Source organism: Pezoporus flaviventris, unplaced genomic scaffold, assembly GCF_033815535.1.
Source record: "Pezoporus flaviventris isolate CSIRO_AGI_PZ_B2104156 unplaced genomic scaffold, CSIRO_AGI_Pfla_v1 ptg000063l, whole genome shotgun sequence".
Classification (NCBI taxonomy): Eukaryota; Metazoa; Chordata; class Aves; order Psittaciformes; family Psittacidae; genus Pezoporus; species Pezoporus flaviventris.
Window position 1 is genome coordinate 4,396,572 of NW_026892611.1, and position 25,689 is coordinate 4,422,260.

The window sequence follows — 25,689 nt, forward strand, 5'->3', positions numbered from 1 at the left end:
ATCCTTTGCTCTTTCTCATTTGTCTTCATTGCTAAAAACTTATTCCTATAGAAGATTCTAGACAGCAAAACAATCACTCTCAACAAAACGGGCATAGTTTGCATACATTTTGAATGTATTCAATATTCACTAGTTCTCTTAATACTATTTGACCACATACTTACCCCCATTCTTTGCTTAGCTGGCTGATCTGATCAACAACTATGCTCTCTTGGATTTGGTACAGTGATACTGCAGAAGTACACAGGTCTGGGTTTCCTCCTCGTACTGCTGTGAGATCCAGAACACATTCTGTAAATGTCAGCATCATGTTTAGATGACGTAGTGTATCTGTATGTTCTCTCTGTCAGAGGGAAAGATGACAACAATTTAACCATTAAGCCAAAGACAAACAAGTACACTTAAAACTCTTGCAAATCATTTGAGGGTTTCTTGGTATGTCAGTTCTATGCATAAATCACATTGCAGTAGAGCCAGAAGTAAGAACTACAGAATCAAATGGGTCCAAATCAACAGATATTAACTTGTTCTTTGTTGATAATGTCAAGATACTGTAGCTTATACTTAAGAGTTTTTCAAAAAAGCCAAAGAAACTGGGACATAGAGTTCTATGTTTGTTGAAACCCAAGCAACTGAAGGAATCACAAGTGGGACATAATACTTGTTATTATATTATCAGCAACCCAAAAGCATGCTCGGCACTTGTAGGAGAAGCCAAGAGGAACATTTGGCTTTTATTAAACAGACTTGATAACTACAAAAGAACTGATCTGAAGCTTCATACTTATCTGCTTCACTTTTAATTTACAGTTAGATCTAGAATTACACTGTGTTAGAAGGTGGCTGTTTAAAACCAAAGTTTACACTTTAAACTAAACAGCTTCAATTGGAGCTAATACCAAACTGCTTCTTGGTGACTAAAATAGGTAACACATGCATAGTCTCTGCTCAAAAAAACCCCAAGTTAGCCTTCAAAACTAATGAAACATGTCTTAGCAATATTTATATCTTTTAGTTAGTAATACAGATCTTAATTCATTTTAACTCTATCTGTGGGAAGAATACAGTGTACTGTCAAGCAGTCAATAGATTCAATAGGGACCCAAACCCTTTCCAGCAAGATGTGAATGAGAAAACAGAACAGCAATCTGTCTTGAGAAATTTACAGCCTAAGGATAGCAGTCTGGTGAAAGACCGCCCCGATTTGTGTTCTTAAAGTGTCACTCCTCCACACATTAAAAAAAACCCCAACATATAGGACACTCTTCCCACAAGTAGGATTTAACGTCATCCACCGACTGTGAAGCAGCAGCTAAAAGCAATGCCCAGAGGGATATTGCTACTGTCAGCACCCACGTCCAGAGACTTGGCATTAAAACAGAGGCCTCTTTGGAAGGCTCTGGTGAACAAAAGCAACCATTTTCCTTTGGTTACCTATTCAAATACATAATATGCCAGGAATAATGACTAAAGAGAAACTGGTCACTATTGATACAGGAATATTTTCAAGATCTTATAAAGGAACATGTGAGACAGTGAAGAGGAAGCTACGAAGTGCACTGAACAGTCCTGTTTTTACCATGTCTCTGTTTTAGCAGCATTACACATTATAAAACATTAATTTTTATTTTTTTTCTATACCTCCATTAAAGTTTCCTCAGGCAATTCAGGAGCTTCAAAAGTGATAAAGCCCTCTAAGCTGGGAGGCGAAGTACCATAAGGCATGTACTTCAGACTTGGAGCTGCCTCGGCTCCCGGAGGAGAAGAACCCATATAAATACCAGGAGGAGAGCCCATATATACACGGCCACTAGTAGAGCAGAGAGACCCTCCAGAACTGTTTGATCCAACTACAAGAAAAACAACACACACATTCAGTCTAATAGGTTGTTCCATCTCGCAGCGCTGGGGCTGCAGTTGATTGCAAATGACAAATCAATAGCCAGCACAGATTCACTCTTGGGAAGCTCTCCTGATCGGTCCTTACATCAGTCTGTGGAGAATGCAAAGGCTACACCACAATGAACAGTGACAATTGATAACACAGATTCTGGGAATGGCTGACAAGGATTCCAAGGCAGAGTCCAACAGTACAGACTGAAGGTTGTGCTATAGTTCACAAAAGCACAGTGCTGCACACTCCTGATCATCCTGAACAGATAGATGATAGCCTTTACCTTGAGGTCCTTGATATCTGGCAACATAGCTGATGCATGCCCAAATGCAGTCAGCTCACACTGCTTGCGTGCTGTTTCTGGTACAATGCACGGCAGCAGGCAAAAAAGCAGAATCAGAAATCCAACTTTTCCTTTCCACCTTTGTCACAGAGATCTATTACGTTTCCTGTGGTGGAGTAAAGCTGTATACACAAGTTACACACTGCTGTGCTGTAAACCTATGCCTCTCGCCATCTCTTTAGGAGAAAAAAAGGGCAGAATTATCTGACATTAATCGCTACTTTTCAGACTACTTTTACACTATGGCCCAGAGGATTTGCACCTGCTGTGCAAGGCAGTCATCAGGTTACCGGCCCAAGAATTGGGAGAGCCCAAATATTGCGTTTGAGAACAGTCCAGACTAGTAAGGGAAGTTTTACCTGAGGTGGTTCTTGTTCTGAGGACCATATGGGTGCAGGTAGGAGGGGTAGCGCTGCTCGGAGGGGACCCAACAGTAAACATGACAGCCCGAGAACTTGCCCCGCTTCCCATGGAAGGAGGTGCCATTGCAATTCCATAGGCTCCCGCTGGAGCTGGAAAAGAGAATTTCAGCAAATTAGTCCCTATTACATATAATCAAGTAATTACATGCAACAAATTGGAGCACTGCAGCACTACATGCTTGGATGCAGATCCAAGATTTGGACTAGTTAGAAGTTCTGACAGCAAATAAAACAAGCTGAGTGAACAGCCTTGGGGATACACAAGAGACAAGATGCAGCCTACACGTATCTTTTAATGTCGCTCTGCTCTGGTCTCACCTAGAAAAGAGCAACAGAGGCTCTCTGCGAGCCTGAGGACACCACCAGTCCTGCAGCAAAAGATACAACAGAAAAATTTCAGACACAGACCATGACAGGTCTGTAGGCTGAAGACCAGCCCTGTCTGCAGAACTCCTTCTATCTGCTCAAAAACAAGGTGAGAACTTCTGTTGACCACTTGTGGCAAGGGATAAGCTGGGGGAGGGAGGAGAAAAAAGAAGAAATGACCCAGAATTACATAAACTGTCTTTCATATGAAAACAGGGTGTAATTAGGAAATGAAACAACCACAAAATGTGGGATTAAAAATAAAACCAAACATAGAAAAAATCCCAAACCCTTCTAGCCAGTAGAGGCAGTTAAGATATTTCTGTTTAGCACAGAAATAGCTATTTTCATGTCTCTGTTATTTTTAAAGCTATGTTAAAGAAATGGAACATATCCCCTCTTAAAGATTAGAAAAAAACCCACCCTGCTGTACTGAGCCTAAAAATTGTCAGAGCCAATTACTGAAGCTGGAAGCAGAACTGCAACTAGCTGGTACTCCATAAAAAACCTAGCACATGAAAGCCTGGATGTATCCATCTGTTTCTTACCTGTATCCATTGGTCGCTCCGTATTGAGGCTGTCTGTGCTGCCTTGATATAACTGGCCACCAAGGGTAGTCTTTACCTGTTGATCTGAGAGCTTCCCAGTACTAACAGACCTAGACAGAAAAAATGTTATGAATTCACAACAAAAGCTCTTCAGTGAGATCCTCCTATATAACCTGCAACTAAGGATGACTTTCAGATTCTTGGTATTATAAGGGAATTCTTCAAAGTACAGAAAGGCTTGAAAACTCGCTGTTCATCATGGACCTACTGAAGCAGAGCTAACTATAAAAACAAAGACACCCTCTTCTCTTAAAAAAAAATTTACTGCAAATTTTATCATATAAATTTTCAATCAAAAACTGAGCAGGCTTCAAAGAGGCACTGAAATTCCAGATTCAGATAATCAAAATGAAAGAGAACTAGATAGCAACACAAAACACTTCAGGAAGTCCATGCTATATTTATACACAGTACAAAATGTTTCTGTTGTATACATCAAACCTCAGCATCTCCTCACAGCTCACTTTTTGCATGCGCTTCCCCTCCAAGTTGCTGTGTGCAACATACATTCTTCTGCCAAGTTACCTACCCAGCTTTACAGGTTATAAATACTACAATACCTACCTGCCAAAGGTAGTTTTACTGTGCTGTTCTCCTGCCTGCTTTTCACCTCCTTGTGTTGAGTGGAAGTGTGTGAAATCCCTTGGGTCAGTGATGTCTTTAGGCTGCAGTGGGGGATCTACCAAGCCCTGGCGATTAGCCAGGGCCAGCAAGTTTGAGGATGCTTGAGTTTTAGGTATTTTGAAAGGAGCAGTTGCCTTTAAGAATCAAGACCAAAAACACACAAAAACTAAAGTTAGAACCCCCAAAATATTACTGGGAATGATTTCAGGCAGTGTGTTACCACATTTTACTGACAGTGGCAAACTTAACAAACCTTAGTAGGAGAGCCAATGATGGTTGGTAATGGAGTTTTGAACAGCCAGTCTGAACTCCTAGGTGATGATCCCATATGTTTGGTAGGCGATGTTCCTAGGCTACCTGGCCTACTTGGCTGTGGAGAGTGACTGTATCCATACCCAGCATAGGATGGGCATACTGGGTCTGAATGCTGCTTTCTGAGCTTCTGCTTGTTCTGATAAATATCTGTGAGAGTAGGTGCACTCTGCAACCTTGCTCCCATCAGAAGTGACTGCGGAGACTGAGATGGTGGTATTGGAGAACCTGTGGGGATGAAAAATAATGAAGTAATATTCCTCTTGCAGTGCTTGGAAAACACATCAACAAAGCCCAAAATGCCAGAGATCAACATTAAACTGCAAGGTGATGGGACTGCAAACATTGCAAGCTGTGTTTGATCATTAACTCCCTAGATGGCAAGGAGAACGGATTTCGCCTGTCGGCTATTTGGATGTTTTAGCTGCCAAATAGGCAAGATTTCAAGGTGACAGCTGTACTGGCAACTGCAATACCTCTGGCAACCCCTATCAAGACAAATAAAGTGGTTAGATTCAGCAGGAATGGCATAACCAATACTGAAATTTCAAGTGCAGCCATCAAGGCTCTAGGTTGAATAGAGGTTCTCAAGTACTGGGATTGTGATTGTACAAACAAGTGTGTGAATGCGACATTACATGTTAGTGGCTTGTTTTGTACATAGTGACTTCATTTGGAGACACAAAAGGCAGCTCACCTCATGGTTCCTGCAAGAAAACTAAGTACTAAAAATAACCACATAATTCAAATAGAACAGTTTGGGATCATTACTTTGGGCAGTCATCTACTTTTTACTCTGTCAGATGAATCTTTTTCGAAAGCTTATTATGTACAAAGCAAGTCCACAATTTAGTATGAGTGTAAAGTTTCTCCTAAAACAAATGGAAATGGAAGAGCTAAAAGCAGTCATCTAAATAGAGGGCTTTGGGGAAACCTCTCTTATGAACATCTCACCCACCCAAAAGTGCCCTTCCCTCTTTCAAAATAAGGAACCTGAAATGGGATCACATTCCTTGTGGTATTTCTATGTCTCTGATGAGAAACTCTGCAATAGGACATCAGACTTTAGCTTTATGGCCACAGTGTCCCAGATAAAATGCCCATCTTAGTAACCTCAAAGAGCTGACACTGAAGTGACAATTTCATGTTAAAAACATAATAAAGTCATGTTAAAAAAAAAAAGGCAAAACTGAAAACGAACCCTATTAACTATGTAAGATAAGAGCTGGCCAAGACAATCTTCTGAAATAGGCTCTGTTTCATAAATGTATGCTCAAAAAAGAAAAACAAAAATCACAAACTTCTTGCAGTTTGCTCAGTAAAGTGTCCAGCTGTCAAGGCATCTTTCAACCTTCTTAAGCCTCTGCTTTTGGCTAGTTACATTTTGAATAAGAGCTACTTTATTTCATTCCACGGCATTAAACAGTATGTTTTAGAACAGCCTTTCTGCTTACCGCTCCAGCAAAGATCAAGTCTATTTCTCATTAACTTCCCAGCCAAGAACTTGCTTGTTTGAAATCCCTCTGCTTGTCTATCTCATAGCACTGGAAGTCCTCACCTGTCACTTCAGAAACCAATTTTAAATCTCACTGCTTACTGTTCTAGTGTCATTGCCACCATGAGGAAGGTTTCTGAATTAGAAGTTTGTCCATTGCTGTCACTGGCAGCAGAAACAGCTCAATTAGTTTAGAAGCTATGTTATGACAGACATCTTCACTCCTTAGAAAATCTCAGTACAGATGACCTCTCGTCACCCACAAACAAAAGGCAGCTTCCCACAGCCATTTAAACACTGCAATTTGTGGTATTTTACAAATAGAAATACCACTGCATTCATCTGAAATTAAGATATAAAGTCAAAGAGGAAAAGAAAGAAGGAAATACATGAAAAAAATGAAACATTAAAAAAACCCCACCACCTTACAGCCATAAAACCAGTGCTCTGGTATGTCAAGTCAGTTTGATACTGGCAAAAGGCACTAAACCAAAAGCTCTACAAAATTCTACCCAAAGAAAAGATGCAACAAACATACTGCTTTGTATTCTCTTCACGTCACCCCCTTTTCTTTTTAAGAGAAGGGGCTATTTAAAATCTGTGGCTTCACTTATTCCTTGTCTTTTGTCGAGACTGCCGATGGCACATCAATTAGGAAGGCAATTTTTGAGACATGTTACAGAATGTCTCCTATGGATGAAACCACTCTCAGATATGAAATATGGCTACTCCAAGAAATGAAGGCTCATCCCAAAATGATTTTGGGAAGTGTTTAAAATAGGGGAAAACCCCATAATATAGTTTCAACACCCTCTTAGAAAGTCAAATTAAAGAGCGTAACTAGTATTTTAGAAGAAGAAGAAAATGAACCCAAAATGTACGCAGAGCAGAATGTGTTGCTGAATTGCATATTCTTATGCCCAATCCTTCTGGCATTACAGTGCAATTCCATCTTTAAAAGTCTCAAAACAAGTCCTGTTTCTCCCAGATCTTTTTTTTCCCTTCTCCTGCTGGCATGCCATAATTTATGACTTGTAAGGCTTACTGAATGCTTAGCAACACTAACATCAGATCCCAGTCAATTTCCAAGGGAATGACGAAAATGTGTTGCATGTTGTACACTGGTAGTTCTCCCTCCCTTTTCTGAGGGCTGGCATAACAGATCTGGTCTATCAAAACCAGATTCTGAGAAGTATGTTACTCCCATTCATTATAATCTACTTCCACCCCTGTTTCAAGACAGGCATTACCAGAGTTGCTTTATCTCAAGAAAAAGAAATTTTAGTTAGTCCTTTACTATGCAGGGAATTAGTTATGGGGAAAGGCATCTTGATTCTGCCACAACTGGGTTAAGTTTCTACAGAAAGTCAGTGCACTGCTTACCCAGTGTCTCCTATTAACCCATACTAATGTAATGTTGGCTATCCTCTCCCTTCACAAAAAGCTTTAGAAGCTCTATCAAAACAGTAGCGGTTATGCTGTCCAAAGTCACTCACCTGAGAAGTTTCTAGTCCTTGATTCATGTCCTTGAAGCTGTCCGCAACAACAGTGTCCAAGCTGCTCAGGTATGGTTCCAACTATGCAAACAAAATAAAAATATGCGTTTACGCTTTATACTTCACCTACAGATAAAGGTAAAGCAAAATAAAATCGAGTTAGTTCACTTCTGTGAATCATGTAACAAAAATTACTTCTGCAAATGTGACCTGGTTGGGTGGATTTTGGTTTAAGATAATTTCAAGCAAGAATTAGTGTTCTGAATTACTGTTCCAGATAAACCTTTACTTTACCTTCTCTGCTAAGAATTTATGGGCTTACCTAGTGGTGAAGGAGAATAGGGTCTAGAAGATCCTGTGGATAACCTGCGCCCAACACCATGTGCAGTGTCAGCTGGCACTGGAGAACAGGAGCCCATCTTCACAAAACCCATCGGGCTGGTATTTGAGCGTCTCACAACTCCAGCTCTAACAAGGTGAAAAGACTGGTTACACACACTGCAGTAACCGTGGTTCCTTGAGATAAGCTTCAGAATCCCCTAAGAAGTATATCAGATAAAGAAAATACTGACATTTAAAGAAAAAGCTATGACGGTAAAGCTTATTAAGCTACTAACTTAAGCTAAGATTCCCATACTGAAAACAAACAAGATTTAATTCCCTTTGTTCAACACTGACTTTTTAACTTTCAATGCCATAATAGTCTGTTAACTGGAGAAAATTAAACTGGATATCCCTTAGTACATGGATTCCTAATTTTCAAGTCATCAAATTTTGAGTTTTACAATCAAGTGAAATGTATTGCTGCAAATGCTCATTTTTATGCCAACAAAGATTATGACAGTTTTCATAGCGGGTCAGGTCCATAGGTCAGGTTAACTAAAAACAGATGATTTAAGAGAATGGCACTTTCACAAGTGTAGCAACTACTATAAAATCAGAGATCCTTAAAAAAATACGCAAGGAACTACAAGTTTGTTTTTTTAAAGATCTCCAGAGTTCCAAGCAGTCTGTTTGACCTTCACCATCCAGATTCTGTAGACCACAAGGCAAGGAATAAGTCTGGCACACTAGAGCTTTGTAATAGACAAGCTGGTTAACTAGCATCCCCCCAAATGCCTGGATATTCTACAGAACAATGCATTCACATCATCATTACACGTGTGAAAACAAAACATAACTTATTACTGACATTCTAGTTTATAATGTAATGCCATGTAATACACAAAGAGGAATAAAAAGCAAGACTTCCATCTTTTTACCTTCTTGGGTTGAGTAAAAAAACAAGGTCCTTCTGTTTTTATGAAAAATTTCAAGTGCCCATCCAACAATCTTGAGACTGTGAAGGACTGTTACTTGTTATCGTTAAAGTGTCTTTAGTGTGTTTTTTTGCAGAACAAAAAATGACATCAGCAAGAAAGCATGGACCTCTGACAAGGTACAAACACAAACTAGAATCAAGAAAAAGGAGTTTAAACCCCCCAGACTCACCTTGGTGATCCGTGGGGGTTTGACACAGGGCTGGCAGTAGAGGAGAGGTTCTGTTCTATGCGCTGGTAATTCCGCAGCTGAGTGGGAACTGGGATCGGTGCTGTTTCGCTGCGGGGGGATACTGAAGGCTGACAATGCCTGAAGATGGAAGGTGTGGAGACAGGAGGTGAATAAAGATGAACAGGTCCCTCTCAGAACTGTACCACTGATGAAGTTACAAGAAAATCTAGGAAACAGGCAAGTAAGCTGCTTCTGCACTCCCTGTATGCAGTATAATCACAGCTTATCCTAATCTAGCTCTAATACTTGTCCTAATCTAGCTCTAATACTTCAGAGAAGATGAGGAACTGTTCATTACTACCTGCCTTTCTTATACTGGCCAGTATCAGATCAAGCTGAGAGTGCAGAAGTAACTGAAGCACTTCGTCACTCATCATCCCAGAGATCCCTCTGACTTCCTGCCAGTCTGCTTGTTCTGTTTACCAAGCTTCAAAATAGCGTTCTAGGAAAACCCGCCACACTAAGAACAGGAAGTTCAGCAGCAGGGCTGGAATGTGTGCAAAAGCCACTAAAGCACAGAGATATCCCAAGAGACAACATGAACTTGCGAAAGAAAAACATGTTATGTAACCAACCCCGACAAAATGACCAAAACCACACACCTGAACATTAAACCACAGACTCAAACTGCAGATTAGCACTTCCCAAGTTCAACTCAAGTGTCAGTGACCTGTCTTACTCAGCATACTATCTGATAAGGGAATCAAACCACTGCAGTGTAATCAGTTACCAATACTTTTAAAGGAAGACAGAATTCAATGGAAAGAATTTCAAATGAACGGGCTTTTTGGAAGATAATCTGTCTAATATCTGGTCCTTCATTGACCACCTCTTCAGAGAAAGATTAGAAATTCTTAGTGGAAATGCAAAAAAAGTTCTACCGGGCAGCATGGCATTGAACAGGAATCTGGGTTTCTGACTCTGTCTTACACTCTTTGCTGCCTCCAAGAATGAAATGCTACTTGCTAATACACATAGAACTGCCTTAACAAAAAAAACAACCAACCAAACTTTTGTCCTTTTATTCCTACCCAGTTTCTAGACACTACAGAGTAATTTGGAAGCTATCCATGAGCACACAATCAGTGGAAGGCCTAAAAGCTTCCACACAAGAGGAAGGTTTCACAACTGGAAACCACACAGGGCCAGCCTGCTATGACTAACACAACACCCTGAGGCAGCACACAGAGGCTCCCTAGGCCTGACCTCTGGAAGAAGGGAAGCAAATGTTCTTTAAACTGTGGCAGTGACATGGAGGAGGCTATGAAGACACTTCAACTTTTAAAATACCCAGCCTGGAAAACACCTTCCCCTGCTCTCACACAGCCCTGTAGGTATACCCAAACAAGCTCTGTGAGCTAACTGTAGGCAGCAATGCTGTGTCAGTATGGTGGAGAAGCATGGTGCAGTATTTGACCTTACCTCAGGGCTCCCCAGCTCAGCCCCGAGGCTAAACTCTGGTTCAGCATCCTCAGTCTGATGTGGTTTGTTACTAGTTACAGAAAACACAGCACAGATGTGTGCAGTGCTGCATGCAAATCTTGTTTCTCTGAGAGCCAGAGAATAAAATTCGCTGTTAACCACCTCTATCTATTCTGCCCATTCTGGCTGGAGTCTGAGAAGTGTTATAGCTTCTTCTACTTGACTTAAAGCATCATTAACTATGGGTGAAATTTGTCTGAGGAGCCAATCACTGTTTCACAGGGCACAACCTTTTGTAAAAGACAAAACAAAAACCTACACTCCCTTCCTCCCCTCCCCACCCCCCAAAAAAGCCCATCAAACAATAACCAAACCACACAACAAAAGAACATTTCCCAGGAAAGAAAAAACCAATAGCAGTGCCTTGCAGACTATCAGACATGCTGCTTCCTTCACACCATGCTCCGAACAGCCAGTTAGTTACTGAAATTACTCAACCAGTAATTAAATCAAACTACTACAGTACAGAAACTGAAAGTGTGACCAGCAGGCACCTGTTTCTAATCACACGACTGTTTAGCTCTTAACTTAGTAATGTACAGACAACGTGACTATGTTTTCATAAAACCTGTAAGTCTAAGAACTGTGATGCCTGACACAATTTAAAATAGGAAATGACAATGTATTTCTAATATGTTGTACACAGCCAATCCAGAGCAAATGCATCTTTAAAGACAAACCACCCCCATTATCTGCCCTTAAACATAAAAGGTAAGACTAAAAGCTGTATTGATAGCCCATGTCAGCAGATTTCACAAACTGCGCAAAGATCAGCACAAAGTAGCAAACTTTCCTTGTGACAAGCATTTCTAAACAAATAATGCTGACTCGCGGCCCTGTAGTATTAGCATAAGCCAAAAATACACCTAACATAATAGCTTTATTCCCTATTTAGCCACTCATCCTCTTTCTATTTGTACTGAAAACATTATGAAATTCATTACTTGGTCAAATGACAAATCTAATCCTTCTGTTTAGATATTACATGAGTAGTTAAACAGCATGACTGAGCTTCACATTTTTCATTATAACACAGGAAAGATTTCAGGCACCACTGATGAATATCAGTTCTATTTCAAACTAGCAGAACTGCAGTCTACAACCATGTGGATGAAAGAGGACTTCCTAACAGTCCTGCTGATGGAAAAGCTGTAATACATGTTTAGCTCTTTCATGTGGTTTCTTTAGTATCTTGCAAGACACAAACAATATTTACAGTACTTGCTTGCACAGAAGCTGCACCCAGTTACCAGACACAAGACAACCCAGCCACGAGACACAAATCCATGGCAACCTGGGTTTAGCAAGTTCCTCTCCTCTCAAAACTACCTCTTAAAATGTACACTGCGTTCAACATCTTGACCCACTAAATGGACTGTGCTGTGCTTCATAATACCAAAAAGGACAAGTCAGTTATGTCTCTGAAGTCTCTGCTTTCAACCAGTTCAAAATTTAAACAGAAAAAAGAATGCTCTCTTTCCTTAAGGAAATCTTTTGGGATGCATCAGAACCACAAGTTAGCTATGCAACTGTCAGCTGTTAGAATGCATTTAAGTGTAGAGAGCCTGGAAAAAAACAGGTCTAGCTTCTATTTCAGTTCAGTTTCGAGTAGCCACCCACAATTAAAAAAAAACACACCCATACAGTAGAAAAGGACCTCTTCAAAAGAGAGGAAATCCTGAAGCCTACATCACACACCTGTTAGCTGTACCAGAAGCAGTACTTCGAGAAGAGGCTGAGGATGGTTTCTGTACAGTTCCTGAGCTTCCAGAAATAGTTAATGGTGACTGCCTATGAAGACAAAAGCCACTGTCAATAGACAGGTCTTCACATCAGAGAAACTACTTTGCAGCAAAGCTTTCTGAATTCAAGCTGTTTACATATTCACATTAAGTTTAACTTGGCATATTAATCTTTAAGATAAAGGACACACAACTATGCAAAACCCATCACTGCCAAAACCCCAGCAACCCCTTCTACAGCTGCAGTATCAATTTTAGAACATGAGACTTCTTTTGGATAAAGCTCAGCACACCTACCCTCCACACATCAAGAACTCGCTCGAAGCCCGCCTGCCAGCTGCTCCCAATGGCATATCATCTACAGTGAGCAGAAGAACACATTGAAAACCCACATCATGAAGTAGAATCTTAAATAAAATTAAATTTCCAATATTCCTGTTGTAAGAATAACCACTTCTGGCAAACTTCTGTGAACATAGAGAAGTTTTCCATAAACTGCGACCACCAACAAAAAAGTGTAAATGGGGAAGACAGAAGATTCAAAGATCAAGGCACTAATTTAGTCAAATATTTACCACAAGTTAGTGGCATTATGCAGAAATCAGCTGAGAAGCTTCTTAGTAACACTTCAGGTTTGGACAACATTGTAAAATGGCAATGTGCTACATCCAAGTCTTTCTACTGTACAAGCCCAGTCTGACATCTCACCTTTCATGGTAAACACTTTTTTATGGTTTTACCTGCATTTGTTTATTATCTACAACTCTACAGCATAGACTATAAATGTTCAGTTTAGCCTGGAAGTAACGAAGTGCCTGCCTCCACTAAGAGGATACTTGGGCTTCTTAAAAGCAGTTGTTTACAACTGACTCTTGTTCTGCTGCCAGACCCCAGTATTTTCCATGACTTTCAATCCCCTTGGCATCTTTGCCATATCTGGCTACTCAGCTGAAGGTGAAAATGTCCCAGATGGACATAGAGGTGTACCAAACAGTTGCCCTTCAAACATTAATCAAACTAGAAATTAATTCCAATGTGATTGACATACATTTAGAAAAGAGAGAGACAAAAAATAACAGAACATAAAGGTATGTTACAAGTGGGACTTGTTTTAATATATAAAATAAGGAAGGTACTTACACGAGTGGTCTGAAGAGATATTGTGTGGGACAAGAACAAAGTCATCTGTGTCACAAGATGAGTTCTTACTACTGGTACTGGCAGAGTCTTTAGAGACCTGGAGATAGTTCGGAGGACCCAATGGAGGTGAAGACAAGTTTTCTTCTTGAATATGCTGCATGTCTGGCAGAGACTGGAGAGGGGTGGTGGAAAAAAAGAAAGTTAAAAAATAAACTGCAAATCCAGTGATTCAGAATTTAGAATTGCTCTTTGGAATATGACACTTCTAAAGTAAGAGTCATCACTAGCTTTGACAAAAAAAATCCCCACACAAAACCCCCAAACAATGTAAGAAAACAAGGCCCAAAATTTACATATTTAGAAACAGAAACTGTGTTTGAATTTGAAAATTTCAAATACTAGATACCCCTGTAGTTGTCAATTTAGACAGTTCTATATTAAATAGGTTGTGAATTTAAACAGTTCAAGTTTATTCCATTATTCCTGATGATACAGATGCACCTCTTCCAAATACCTCAAAATTGAAGTTACCAGTTTGTAACACTGTAAGGTGCCTTAGCCAAAAAGGCCAACTCAAAGATTACCTGTAACATTAATTACGTTGCAAATCACATTAGCAAATCTAAAAATCTGCTACTCTAGCACTTCATATGCGTATGTTTTCTTCTTTAACAAAGGACAACCACAAAACCCACAAAATACAACACAGAGCAAAAAGGAACAAAAATGTTAATGGAATTCTAGCAGAAGAGGGGTATTACTCGCTCTGTGCTCTTAAACATGCTCTTACAGAATTGAAAGATAACATTTGGTAGCTCTGGGCTAAACATTAGAGGAATTACATTCTAGAGATTTTTCTGTAAAGCAGAGAACTTACTGGAGGAGAAGCAAAACGGCATGAAGGAGAGCTACCACAGGAACTGCCTGAGACTGAGCCTGCATATGTGGGCACAGGTACAGGGCAAGCTAGAAGAGGAAACCCCAGAGGAAAAAAAAAAAAAATAGGAGACTGAGATTTCGAAAAGCTGAATTTCAAACAAAGTCATTTCCTCAGTTTTTCATTCATACGCCCTTATACAGCTTACAAGCACAGCACTTAAACATACAAGGGTATTTTTTAAATATCCTTACAGACACCAAGGGTATTTTAAGTTCAGTTGAAATGTCAAAGGAACTAGTAAATAAGTATCACATTTCAGTCTAGCATAATACAAAAAAGGATTCAACACTTAGGCTTTCAACAGAGCACAACAACAGTCAGAGTCAGGACAATGCCTCATAAACACTTAGCATGATATTTGGCACATCTTTCTCCCTTCCAGCCCCCATCATTCATCATTTACACAAGTGGAAAAACAAAACTACTTACATTTTTTGACTGTTGAAATCTGATCCAGGAAAGGGTGGTTGAAAAATGCTTCTGTAGAACAAGAAACAACCACCATTGTGAGTGAATGTACAAATGACACAGAATTTACAGACTACACTGCTGATGGTGATAAATGGTTGCCTTCCCAGAATCAATATTTCAGAGCCAGAGGGTGAAGAGCTTATAAAAGATTAAAGCCTTTTATGTTATATGTTGCTATAGTATTCGGAAAGGAAACAAGTATCAATTGGATAACTTCAAACAATGGCCAGCAAAGCAAATCAGACTGAATTACTGGGGAACATCTTATGACTGCACTTAAGGAGGCACAAGAAGCCTTCCCATACTCCTCATGAAGTTGTTTCCCATGTTCAAATATGGTACTCATCCAGATTTAATTTGCTGTTCAAAACAGGCATCTCTCACATTAAACACAAAGTATTTTCACTTCTGCCTCTCCCAAGGGCTGATATTTATTTTTGAACCCATTAATGCTGCTCCATAGGTGGCTGAGTATCACAACAGAGCAGCAGCCACTCTCCTTCCCACTCCCCACAGTAGAATACGACTTGTGCAGCTGGTTCAGAGCACAAAGCAAAATTAAACAATTCTCTACATTCTCTACTATTATACAATTTCTCTAATAATTTCCTCAGTTAACTTGTTCCTGTTACAATAGAAACATTTTGCTTTTGTTGTAAATGAATATGCTGAGGTGCACTTAATTGACTTGGAATAACCAGCTGAGTAGCAGTTTACATGGAAAGTTTTATTCTACAAGAAGGAACCTTCAGCTAGTTAGGGGAAATTGAGTGTTGGTGGAAGCCAGCTGCTGAGCTTCATGAACTTCAATGTCCTAACAGTTGAGGAAAAACAATGCTGTTCATCAGACCTAAGCAAATAACAAAGGCAAAAAAGAAAGAATCTGAGGCCTGCAGTATCTCCTCTCCCTTCAACACACTTTCTTCCACGACCCGATAAGGGAGGCAGGCTCAGCTGTAATGGAAGAACAATGTAATGATTAACTTTAACACGAGGATCAGGTGTTCTTGAGCTTTTGTACAACACCTGCTGTTCTACTTTATATTGCTGGAAGATCAACAAGATTTCCAATGCTATTTTTACTTTAACAACAGGCAACTGGGCTCAGTTACACACTCTCCCTTTCACTCCCTTTGCTAAGCACATTCCAGAGCAGCCCCTTTGAGGCCCTTTAAGTGGCTCAGCCAAGGAAAACATGACTTTCATCACTAGCTTTCTGCTTTCTATTTTTCTTTCTAAGCACAAATGCATTCTCCCACTACCACAAATAATACAGCGAATTCTCCATGTTTGAAGAAACTGTAGGGACTAGCACACCCAGAGTGCAAAGTGGATTCAATTACTCAAACTCCATGTCTGTGACATATTCATTCTTCTAGACATACAGATTTATGTATCAACCCCTGAATACTGTCATCATTTGGGATGTTTTACTCAATTATCATGATTTTTTTTCTGGTTCTGAATTCTAGTAGTTTTTACATACAGCAGCTGAGTTATGTCAGTCACATCTACACACAAAACCCCATGGCTGGCTCTCAGAAGAGCAACACCTTAATTATGCCAGTATTGATGTTTTAAAATCCAGATTACTAGAAAGAAAATACTTGATATTTCTTGGAGCAAAACACAGCAGAAGCTGAAAAGAAAAGTAGCTAGGAAAATCTTCAAAGCTTCAAGTAAAGAACTAAAATGCCTTTTGAATCCTCCTCTTTCCACAGCCTAACAAACACTGTTGTCTTATCACAAATACACAAGGACCACATGTGATGAATGAATCGATTTTGTGTACTTCTGTACTGCATCAAAACCAGGCTAGCATGCATAACTGAAGAGCAATGGTGAAGTTTCATAAGCTGAAATAAGAACTGAGCATATCTTACTTTGGGTTGCAACTCACCCTAGGATCTCAGCATCACAAGAACTAATAGCTTATGATGAGGAAAGAACTACACCTTATCTACAAAGAACATGAAAAGACTTTGAGGTTTAGGCTGTTTCTTGCCATTCCATAGATTAAACTTGATGGGTCACCTATCTTGTTGCTCTAAATGAAGCTCAGTAATAAAACACATTGCTATTGACATATAATAATGAAAAAGATACTTGTATTTAGGTAAGTTCTCTTTAACTAACTAAAATTTTAAGATTAACATTTCCTTACAGCTATGGTAAAACTGCAGTAACAAAGTGTTGTAACGTTTAAACAATCAGCATGAATAATGTGACATATAAGATGCAGCTAACAAGAACTAACAGAAGACTTAACTTTTCAGCAGTCTTTAACAAATGCTGCCCGAGTTTGCATTAAAAAAAAGTAAAAAGCCTTACTACTTTTTCAGTAGCAGGTAACCAAAACCCCAGCATTAAAAAGGCTTTTTGAGACTGAAGTGAGCAACAACCCAGCCAGCACAAAGCACACACATGTAAATTCTACTCCTGATTAACTTTGAAGAGGCAACAGTTGTAGCCAGTTTGAATGATTCAACAGTACTGACTCAAGGCCTTGAAACCTTAAGAAGTTAGCACAATGTTCTGCAACCACAGATATCCAGATAAAAAGACAAACACAGAAGTAAACTGGAGACAAACAAGTTCACTAGTTAAGAGGGTATCCCTCTAGTTTGCACTAGGTTTAAATTCCCAACTGATGCAAAACGCAGTCCTAAATAGACACTGCAGCAATGTCTAACAGTATGCAAACTTCAGCCACTTTTAGGACCTTACAAAATACAAAGATACAACTGCTGTTACTCCTGCTTTTGGGCTTAAAAGATAACAAACAGTGAAAAATACTTCACTATAATAAAGAAGTCTTCACAGTTGGCAATACCCAAGTGCAATACTGGGAGCTCGTATTTGCGTATATAAACAATTCTGATGTAATGTCACATCTCTCACTGCCAGCACTTTGTTACATTTCTGCAACCAACACCACATGGAGATCAGAGATATCTGCTCCTGATCTGAAGCCGAAACACCAGTGAAAGCAACACAAATAGAAGACTAACAGGAAATTTAAGTTCTATCTGATAATACTGAGGGGGAGGAGGCCACGACTGAAAGAATTAAATGAATTTATAACATTAAACTAATTTACAACAAAAAGTCATTATTTACAGGCATTACTTAATACTGACAGTAGTTACCTAATGATTTATTTTGGCTACTCTGCCTTCTTTATCGTTACTGAGAAGAAAAATATACTTCACTTTTCATGTAATTGGCTGTGGACAAAAGGTCAACAGTGTTATTTTGCTCACAAGAATACAACTAACAAGGAAAGTCAAGAGAGCAAAAGGAAAAATTACATACCAAAGTCCATTCTATCTTTTTGGTTTCTCTGAAGCAAACCCAACAGCAGGTCAGCCAGATAAGCTGATGTTTCCCTAGGAATACTGCACACAAGAGGAAGTAAAACATGCATTAAATTTAATGTATGCATTAAATAATGCATAGCACATTAAATTTCAGAAAGTCAGCATTCTGCCACGTCCCTGCATCTTCACTATACATGCTCCATAGCTTTAGCACGTAACCCTTGCAACTCAGCAAGGTACAAATAAAGGCAAGATGCAACATGAGTCACTGTTATCATACTACGTCCTTGCAAAGAGAGCAACATCAAGTATTTTTATGAATCCCAAGCATTCCCAAAGATGAAAAAAGTGTTTAGTCAACAAGCTCAAGTGACAGAAAAGGCCATGGTGACATACCTAGGAATCAAATTCCTGTTCTTTTCATAAAACATTCTCAAATCTTGAGGACTATTGGCCTGTCAAATAAAAATGTACATTATTAAAGCTCAGTTTCATGCACAAAATAGCTTTTTGTACATACCTATGCACACATACGCAAAAAGGAGGCTTTTGCATATAAAAGGAGGCATTAAAAAAGAAAACCCTAAGCACAGCAGTAACTTCAGTACTATGTATCCTCATATATTTCCTCTGGACTGAACACATGGACCTCACAGACTAAGTATGAGCACCTTCTCCCTTGGTATCATCCTCAAATAATCTGGACGTTGAACCACTGACACTACATCCAGGTATCAGTATTCACTTCTGTTTGCATGACTGGAAGGAAAAGCCCTAAGAGTTTCCATGAGACTAAAGAGGGAAAGGGAAATAAAGTGTTACCTGAAAAGGTGGCTTTCCAACAAGACACTGATAAATCACAGTTCCTATGCTCCACAGATCTGCTTTAGCATCATAATGTTGAGACATAATCACTTCAGGGGCCTGGAAAGAAAAGCAAGGTCTCAGAGGGGAAAAGCAGAACAGCAAAGCCATAGCAATACAAATTCTACACTTCTATCAGAACAGTATTAACAGAAACCACTTTAAGACAAAATTAACATTTTAATTTGCATCACATGACTTGAAAGGAGACAGTTCTATCTGAAAGCTATGTTCTAAAGAAAGCATCTAACAATTAGCATGTATGGGATATGAGGTCAATTGTTATTTACTTGGTTTATGCAGTGCTCCTCATGGATAAATAACAAAGCATTTCATAAGGATTATTATTACCACCATTTTACACATACAAAAATGCACCAAGGGAAAGTCAAAATATCTTCCTGTGACCATAGAGTACAGTAGTGGTAATGCCAAAGTCGGACAGTTCAGTGCTCAAAACTGACAACCACACTAGTTAGTAAAAATTGATAGCCATTAACTTCAAATTTTTAGAAAAAACCCGAACAAACAGAACAAATCTCAAATGTGAGAGAATACATTAAATAACCAGAATGAAACATCAAGTAGCTTTTTAACTTCTAGTCTGTATTTGATCACTTTTGATTTTCTTAGAAACTGGAAATGAGATAATGCCTTATTTTCGAGGGGAAAAATATGTTAAGTGGGAATGAAACCACTTCACAGGAAAAAAAATAAAAATGCTAGGATGTATTGCCTTTTAATTCTCCAAGATTTTTCCTCCCTGCATTGCTAAGGGATGTTCAATGACTCTGATTTTAACAATTGCGATCCCCACATCACAAGAAAACAGGCGCTAGTAAAACTACGGGAAGGTGAACTGCATGCTGACCCAAATACTTCTGAAGCAGTATTAGGTATTTGCCAATCTGCAAGCAGTAGATTATTCTGTTCTAGTAGGAAAATGTTTGAGATAAGCAACATAATCTGAAATATACTGTCACCTACCATATACATAGGGGAACCACACAGAGTTGCAGCCATCATGTTGCTATGCAGATAACGAGCAAAACCAAAGTCAGCTACATAAAGAAACACATTTGTCAATGAAAAGAATTTTCAGATTTTTAGAGTCTAAAAATTGTCTGTCTTACTGAAATCTGCTACAATTACCAGTTAGAGAGAAAAAAGACACGTATAATATATAGCTAACTACATGGAACAGTAAAATCTATGTTCCACTGAAAGAATAATGTATTATCTTCCAAAGAGCAAGCCAAGAAACAGCAGTGGCATAGTTTGCACAAACTGCTGTTCCACCATCTCCCAGCTGCAGAGAATGCTGTCTGGCGTCAGCAGGAAAGGATTAAAGTCAGTGGCTAAATATAAATGGTTCATTAAGAGTGATGAATATATAATCTGCTCCAGTGAAATCATATCAGGTAGAAGTTTAAGAAGGCAAGTTTCCAGTGCCTGAATTTTCCACGTAGGCAAAAGCATCTGAAACTATCAAGGAAGGACAGCAAGGGAAGTAAGAAGTTTTGTCTCCTCTGTGCTGCTCAGAAGATGGACTGAGTTGGAACAGACCTCAGATTTCAGCTGAGCAAAAGCACAGAAAGTAAACTTGTTTAAAACAAGGTATTTTTAAACAGACATTTTAACAGACAACGAGAGGTTAAAATGCCTTAAGTGTCCTCTGAAGAGGAGTTTGGTAGTATCCTGAACAACTGACATCTCCCCCCATTTACAATGCCAAACCTTCTTCTGTCAAAAATAGGTCAAAACCTGCATTTCTAAACTTCTCAAATAACCCTTAGGAGGGTCTACCACAAAAACACCCCCAGCTGAAACTAAGACTGGATTCATGTATGCATACACATTGAAATGGACTAAAGGCTACTCAAAGTTTCAAAGGTTACAGATTTACATCCAATTAAAACAGCTTAATACTAGAAACATCAGCTAAATAGGTTTCTTTTTCCTGCAGATTTACTCAAAAAGGTCTTTATGACTCCATCTTTCTTGATAGAAAATACTGAGAATCTGTATTACAGCATAAAGTTCATCATTCTAGACTTACTGCCTGATTTGCATAAATTTAATACACACCATATCCAGTACACCCTCTGTGCTTTCAGTACAAAGACACTTCAGAGCAGGAAAACAATCCAACAGTGATAATTCACCATTACATCAGAGAAAAGCATATTTACCTATTTTAATACGTATCCCACTGACACTTGACTTCCTACGACTGGCGTAAGACAACAAAATATTCTGTGGTTTAAGATCCCTGTGAATGATTCCTTTACTGTGCAGAATGCGCATTGCTGCTGCAATCTGCTGGAGGAACACACGGATGGTGTCTTCACTAAGAGTTCCTTTAGCTGGAAATAAAACATACACATTAACAGATGAGAAAATAAGTATAATTATCTTTGGGCAAAAAGCAATAAACTTCACAGTGATTGACTGTGAGAACAATGAAGACAATCAACCCATAGCGAATTACATTCAGAACATTCCAGTCTTCAGTGTTTTCTTATACAGGTATATACTCCCAACAACATACACATCTCCACAGTCTTACACTAGTTACACTACTCAATGATCTGGGTTTATAACAGTTTATTCAACATTGTAGCATAATAATTAAAAAGCCTCTCAATCACCATTAAATCCTAAACTTACCAAAAAGCCAAAGGAGCCAAGAAAATAAAAGAACTTCACAGTTTAGAACATTAAATGTATCTACAGTCTTGTTACAACCTGAAGCCACAAAACCTGTTCTTTAAAAAATTATTATGGGGATGCAAATAACCACTCTGCTAAACAAAATTTCATCCATGATAAAATTTATTTGGAAGGGAAAGAATACGATGTATTTTTGAAAGTCTCCTCAGAAGTTATTACCTCACTCTGCGGTATGAAAAAGTACTGAACACAGGAGCTGGATTATACTGTACGAGTCTTTCAAAGGATTTTAAGAGAAGTGAATTAGGCTTTTAATATGCACAGTTACCATAACAATAGCTGTTCACAGACAGATTCCTTCAACATACTGAGATACAAAGGCAAGTAGAAGAATATTTTCATCAAGAAAAATAGGAAGGTTACCATCTCTGCTCAAAATTTTGTTTGGAATAAGAACTGATTTGTCATGATTCTATAACTTGTGTCTTCCCTTTGGGCAGAGCCACATTGAAGGGCAAAATCACTTCTAAACCAGAAGTGCCTCTTTGTAGAAAGTGTTACAAGTAATTCAGTATTTCTAAGTGCAGATCTTGGAAAAGAAAGCAGGTAGAATCAAAACACTGGGAGCAGCCCCCAAACCACAACTTTAGTAATAGAAACCCACATATTTTTCCGCATGCTATTTATAGAATCATAGAATAATTAGGGTTGGAAAGGACCTTAAGATCATCTAGTTCCAACCCCCCTGCCGTGGGCAGGGACACCTTACGCTAAATTGTATCACCCAAGGCCTTGTCCAACCTGGTCTTGAACACTGCCAGGGATGGAGCATTCACAACCTCCCTGGGCAATCTATTCCAGTGCCTCACCACCCTAACAGGAAAGAACTTCCTCCTTAGATCCAATCTAAACTTCCCCTGTTTAAGTTTTAACCCGTTACCCCTTGTCCTATCACTACAGTTTCTAATGAAGAGTCTCTCTCCAGCATCCCTATAGGCCCCCTTCAGATACTGGAAGGCTGCTATGAGGTCTCCACGCAGCCTTCTCTTCTCTTCTATTTATAGTTAGTTACATCTTCTCTCTCATTTACAAATAAGGAAATATTAAATTCAACTGTTTCAAAAGCAGTGGCAAAAGCAGTTTCTGCTTGTGCATTATTTTATTCACCTTCATTGCTACATTGTGGATTTGAATTTCAATTATGAGTGGCATTTAAACACACTATTTTTAAGCAAATGCAAAAACCTTATGGCTCCCTGCAGCTTCAAAATTTAGTTTTCAAGTTACCAGGGTGGCACACAAACACAAACAGCACTCTGCTGCTGACCTTGACTGAATAAAACACTCAACAGATTCCTGGTGAATTTATGAAGAGGGGACTCGAGAAATCACACCAGAGTGAACATGCATTGTAGTATTATAGACATTTCATGAACAGAAATATATTTAAAAGACAAGCCAAAATATCTTAAGAGAAACATCAGCAGATTACAGGAATACAGAATATAAGCATGTAATGCAACAGCTTCTGAATAGGGAAATATAGTGATCAATTACCTTGTAAGTAATCTGCCAAATCCCCACCATTGCAGTACTGTTAAAAAGAAAGGTTTTTATTCAAAACACAAATACTGAAACTTTCATTGTATTTTTTATTTTGTAATCTTTCAATGAAAATGGAAATATCTCTTTCAGCTGCTTGCCTTAAAATTGTTTTGTTGATTATCTATAATTAATAATTTGAGATGTAACACTTCATCAATACTTCTAGTATCAGAACATTAAATGGAATACTTTATGGAACAAACGCTGCTAATTTAGCACTGCATAGGAAGTAAATAATCTAGTTTTCAGAACTACTTGCTTTAACAAGTCATGGTTCTTTTGCAGCTGTGCAAAGACGTTTTGTCTAAAAAACACCTTTATAATCAGCCAGAAAGAAACATGTATGTTAACATATACCTCCATTACCAAGAAGACAGAATTGGGCATTTCCTGAAAGAGAAGAAGAACAAATCCCATTTAAGAATATGACAAGACAAAGCCTTCAGCACCTGCATTAACCAAGTGTAACATGAAATTTTTTTCAATCAACTGAGACACCTCATGTTAAAGTCACTGTTTTAGAGGGTAGCAGATACATACATTCCCTACTATTAAATACTATGCCTTTTCAAAAACATTAGCATTTGTAAAAAGAAACTACCAGGCAACAAATATCCTGAAGACTAAAGCTATCATTTGAAAGAGCATCATACAGTAAGTAACATCAGTTTCCGCTGTATGTCACTCCCCCAGCTTTCAAGTGCCAGTAATATTTAGTCACAAATGCTGGACAGAGTTACAAACCATAAGCAAGACAATGTGGCTATGATAACCAGCTTTCTAAGGAGGAAATCCAAAGTTACATTCCTTGCTTCTGGGTAAAACAAGCTTTGGTTCTCCCATCTGACAGGCCAAAGGCCAGGCAGAAATCACAGCGCAGTTAACCGTCTGGAATAAACCCAAATACTATTTTGCAGTATAATTACTTCAGGAGTCATGCATACTTCTGCAAAGTATCTCCCTCAGAAAGTCACTGGCAGAAGCACGTCCCTGCCACGGATCTAAATGCCTTATGGCAAAGGTGCAATTCGTTATGGCAGCCCTACTGAGATTTTCCAAAGCGCTGACCTCCTTTGACCTAACCTGTTTGCAACCTGAATTCCCTCTCTTGTAACTGGGTAGAAGTTACTGAAAGACAGATTAGCCAACTTCTACTGTAAATTATCTACACATGCCACAAAAATGCAGTAGAAATATCTGTGCTTAAACCTGACCCTAACAAGAACATTCACCTTTTTTACAACTACTTATTTTGTGTGAGGGAAGAAGGAGCCTACCTGTCTATGCCAATAACCAACATCATTTTCCACAAAGCCTCCTGCATATAAGTTCTGTTGCGCCTACAGCTGGCAACAAAACGAAGTTGAGAACACTCGGAGATCTTTTATAAACTAAAAGCATTTTTCCCTGTGAGCTGACTGAGTAAGACAGCAAGAACACAAAGAGAAGCAGAAGGAAACATAAGGACATACAATAAACAGGATGATGGTTTTAGTTGCATGGTATGTTACCTCCCTTTCAGTTTAAAAATAAACAAAGGATTGACAGTTTGTGGGAAAATATGTTTTTAAGACAGTTGAAGTAAAATACCAAGACAGCAAAACACACAAGGCCAGGCATATACCCCAGCTCAAAGTGGAAATGTAGTCAGTCTGACTGTATTCTGCTAACTAGTGACAAAAAGAAAGTCAAAAGGGACACTGCAAGGCAAAACAAAAGCTGTGAACTTAAGTCACCTTTCTCAGTGCTTGTGTTAAAGCTTCAGTACATGTTCGCTTTGGCTGACCTGGCAAGAACTAGCACAAGAGTACCATTTTCAAGGGCTCACTAACAGATCAGACTAGGAAGCTTGGAAAGAAAAATAAAGAAAAAATGGGCCCATAGGCCCAGGTGAAGGAAACCAAAGACCTCAACTATCACATACAGCACACGGATGGCACAATCCATTAAAACAGATTTCTACTAAACCATCACAGATACAGGTATCACTACAGATAACTGTACCAAGTTCAGTTCAAGATGAACTGGCTGTTTTAAGGTTAATTCAAGACTGTATTAGGCTGCTTCGCTTTCAGGAAGCATTTAGTTTAGCCACTCTTGTCTGTGTTACAGAAATGCATTTGAGGTTCTTTCCAGCTCAGAGTATCAAGGACATTACAGATCTGTTTACATCTGGAAATTAGCCTCAAAGAAAGCAAGTTTCTAGGAACATTAGTCAAACCTGTCGGGAATGAAAGGCAAACTCCAACCAATACAGACTATTAAAGCAGCAGTAGATCAAATTTCAGAAGTCCCAATTGTTCAATGTTTCTGTAACAGCTGTGACCAATGCAAACCATAA

The 25,689-nt window shown here is 38.9% G+C and overlaps 1 protein-coding gene across 2 annotated transcripts in view; it reads right to left on the minus strand.

The window, feature by feature from the left end:
• ULK2 (unc-51 like autophagy activating kinase 2) overlaps window positions 1-25,689 on the minus strand; it is a 40,732-nt gene that overhangs the window by 4,346 nt on the left and 10,697 nt on the right. For both annotated transcript variants that reach the window (XM_061470303.1, XM_061470304.1), the window contains exons 4-24: window positions 23,706-23,738; window positions 23,301-23,337; window positions 21,263-21,436; window positions 20,058-20,131; window positions 19,029-19,130; window positions 18,603-18,661; window positions 18,202-18,284; window positions 14,845-14,895; window positions 14,353-14,441; window positions 13,476-13,647; window positions 12,633-12,693; window positions 12,292-12,384; window positions 9,052-9,189; window positions 7,883-8,028; window positions 7,561-7,641; window positions 4,511-4,797; window positions 4,198-4,391; window positions 3,574-3,683; window positions 2,597-2,749; window positions 1,642-1,850; window positions 165-343 (exon numbers count right to left, since the gene is read on the minus strand). In XM_061470303.1, coding sequence (XP_061326287.1) covers window positions 165-343; window positions 1,642-1,850; window positions 2,597-2,749; window positions 3,574-3,683; window positions 4,198-4,391; window positions 4,511-4,797; window positions 7,561-7,641; window positions 7,883-8,028; window positions 9,052-9,189; window positions 12,292-12,384; window positions 12,633-12,693; window positions 13,476-13,647; window positions 14,353-14,441; window positions 14,845-14,895; window positions 18,202-18,284; window positions 18,603-18,661; window positions 19,029-19,130; window positions 20,058-20,131; window positions 21,263-21,436; window positions 23,301-23,337; window positions 23,706-23,738 — 2,525 coding nt within the window. The remainder of the gene's footprint in view (window positions 1-164; window positions 344-1,641; window positions 1,851-2,596; window positions 2,750-3,573; window positions 3,684-4,197; window positions 4,392-4,510; window positions 4,798-7,560; window positions 7,642-7,882; window positions 8,029-9,051; window positions 9,190-12,291; window positions 12,385-12,632; window positions 12,694-13,475; window positions 13,648-14,352; window positions 14,442-14,844; window positions 14,896-18,201; window positions 18,285-18,602; window positions 18,662-19,028; window positions 19,131-20,057; window positions 20,132-21,262; window positions 21,437-23,300; window positions 23,338-23,705; window positions 23,739-25,689) is intronic.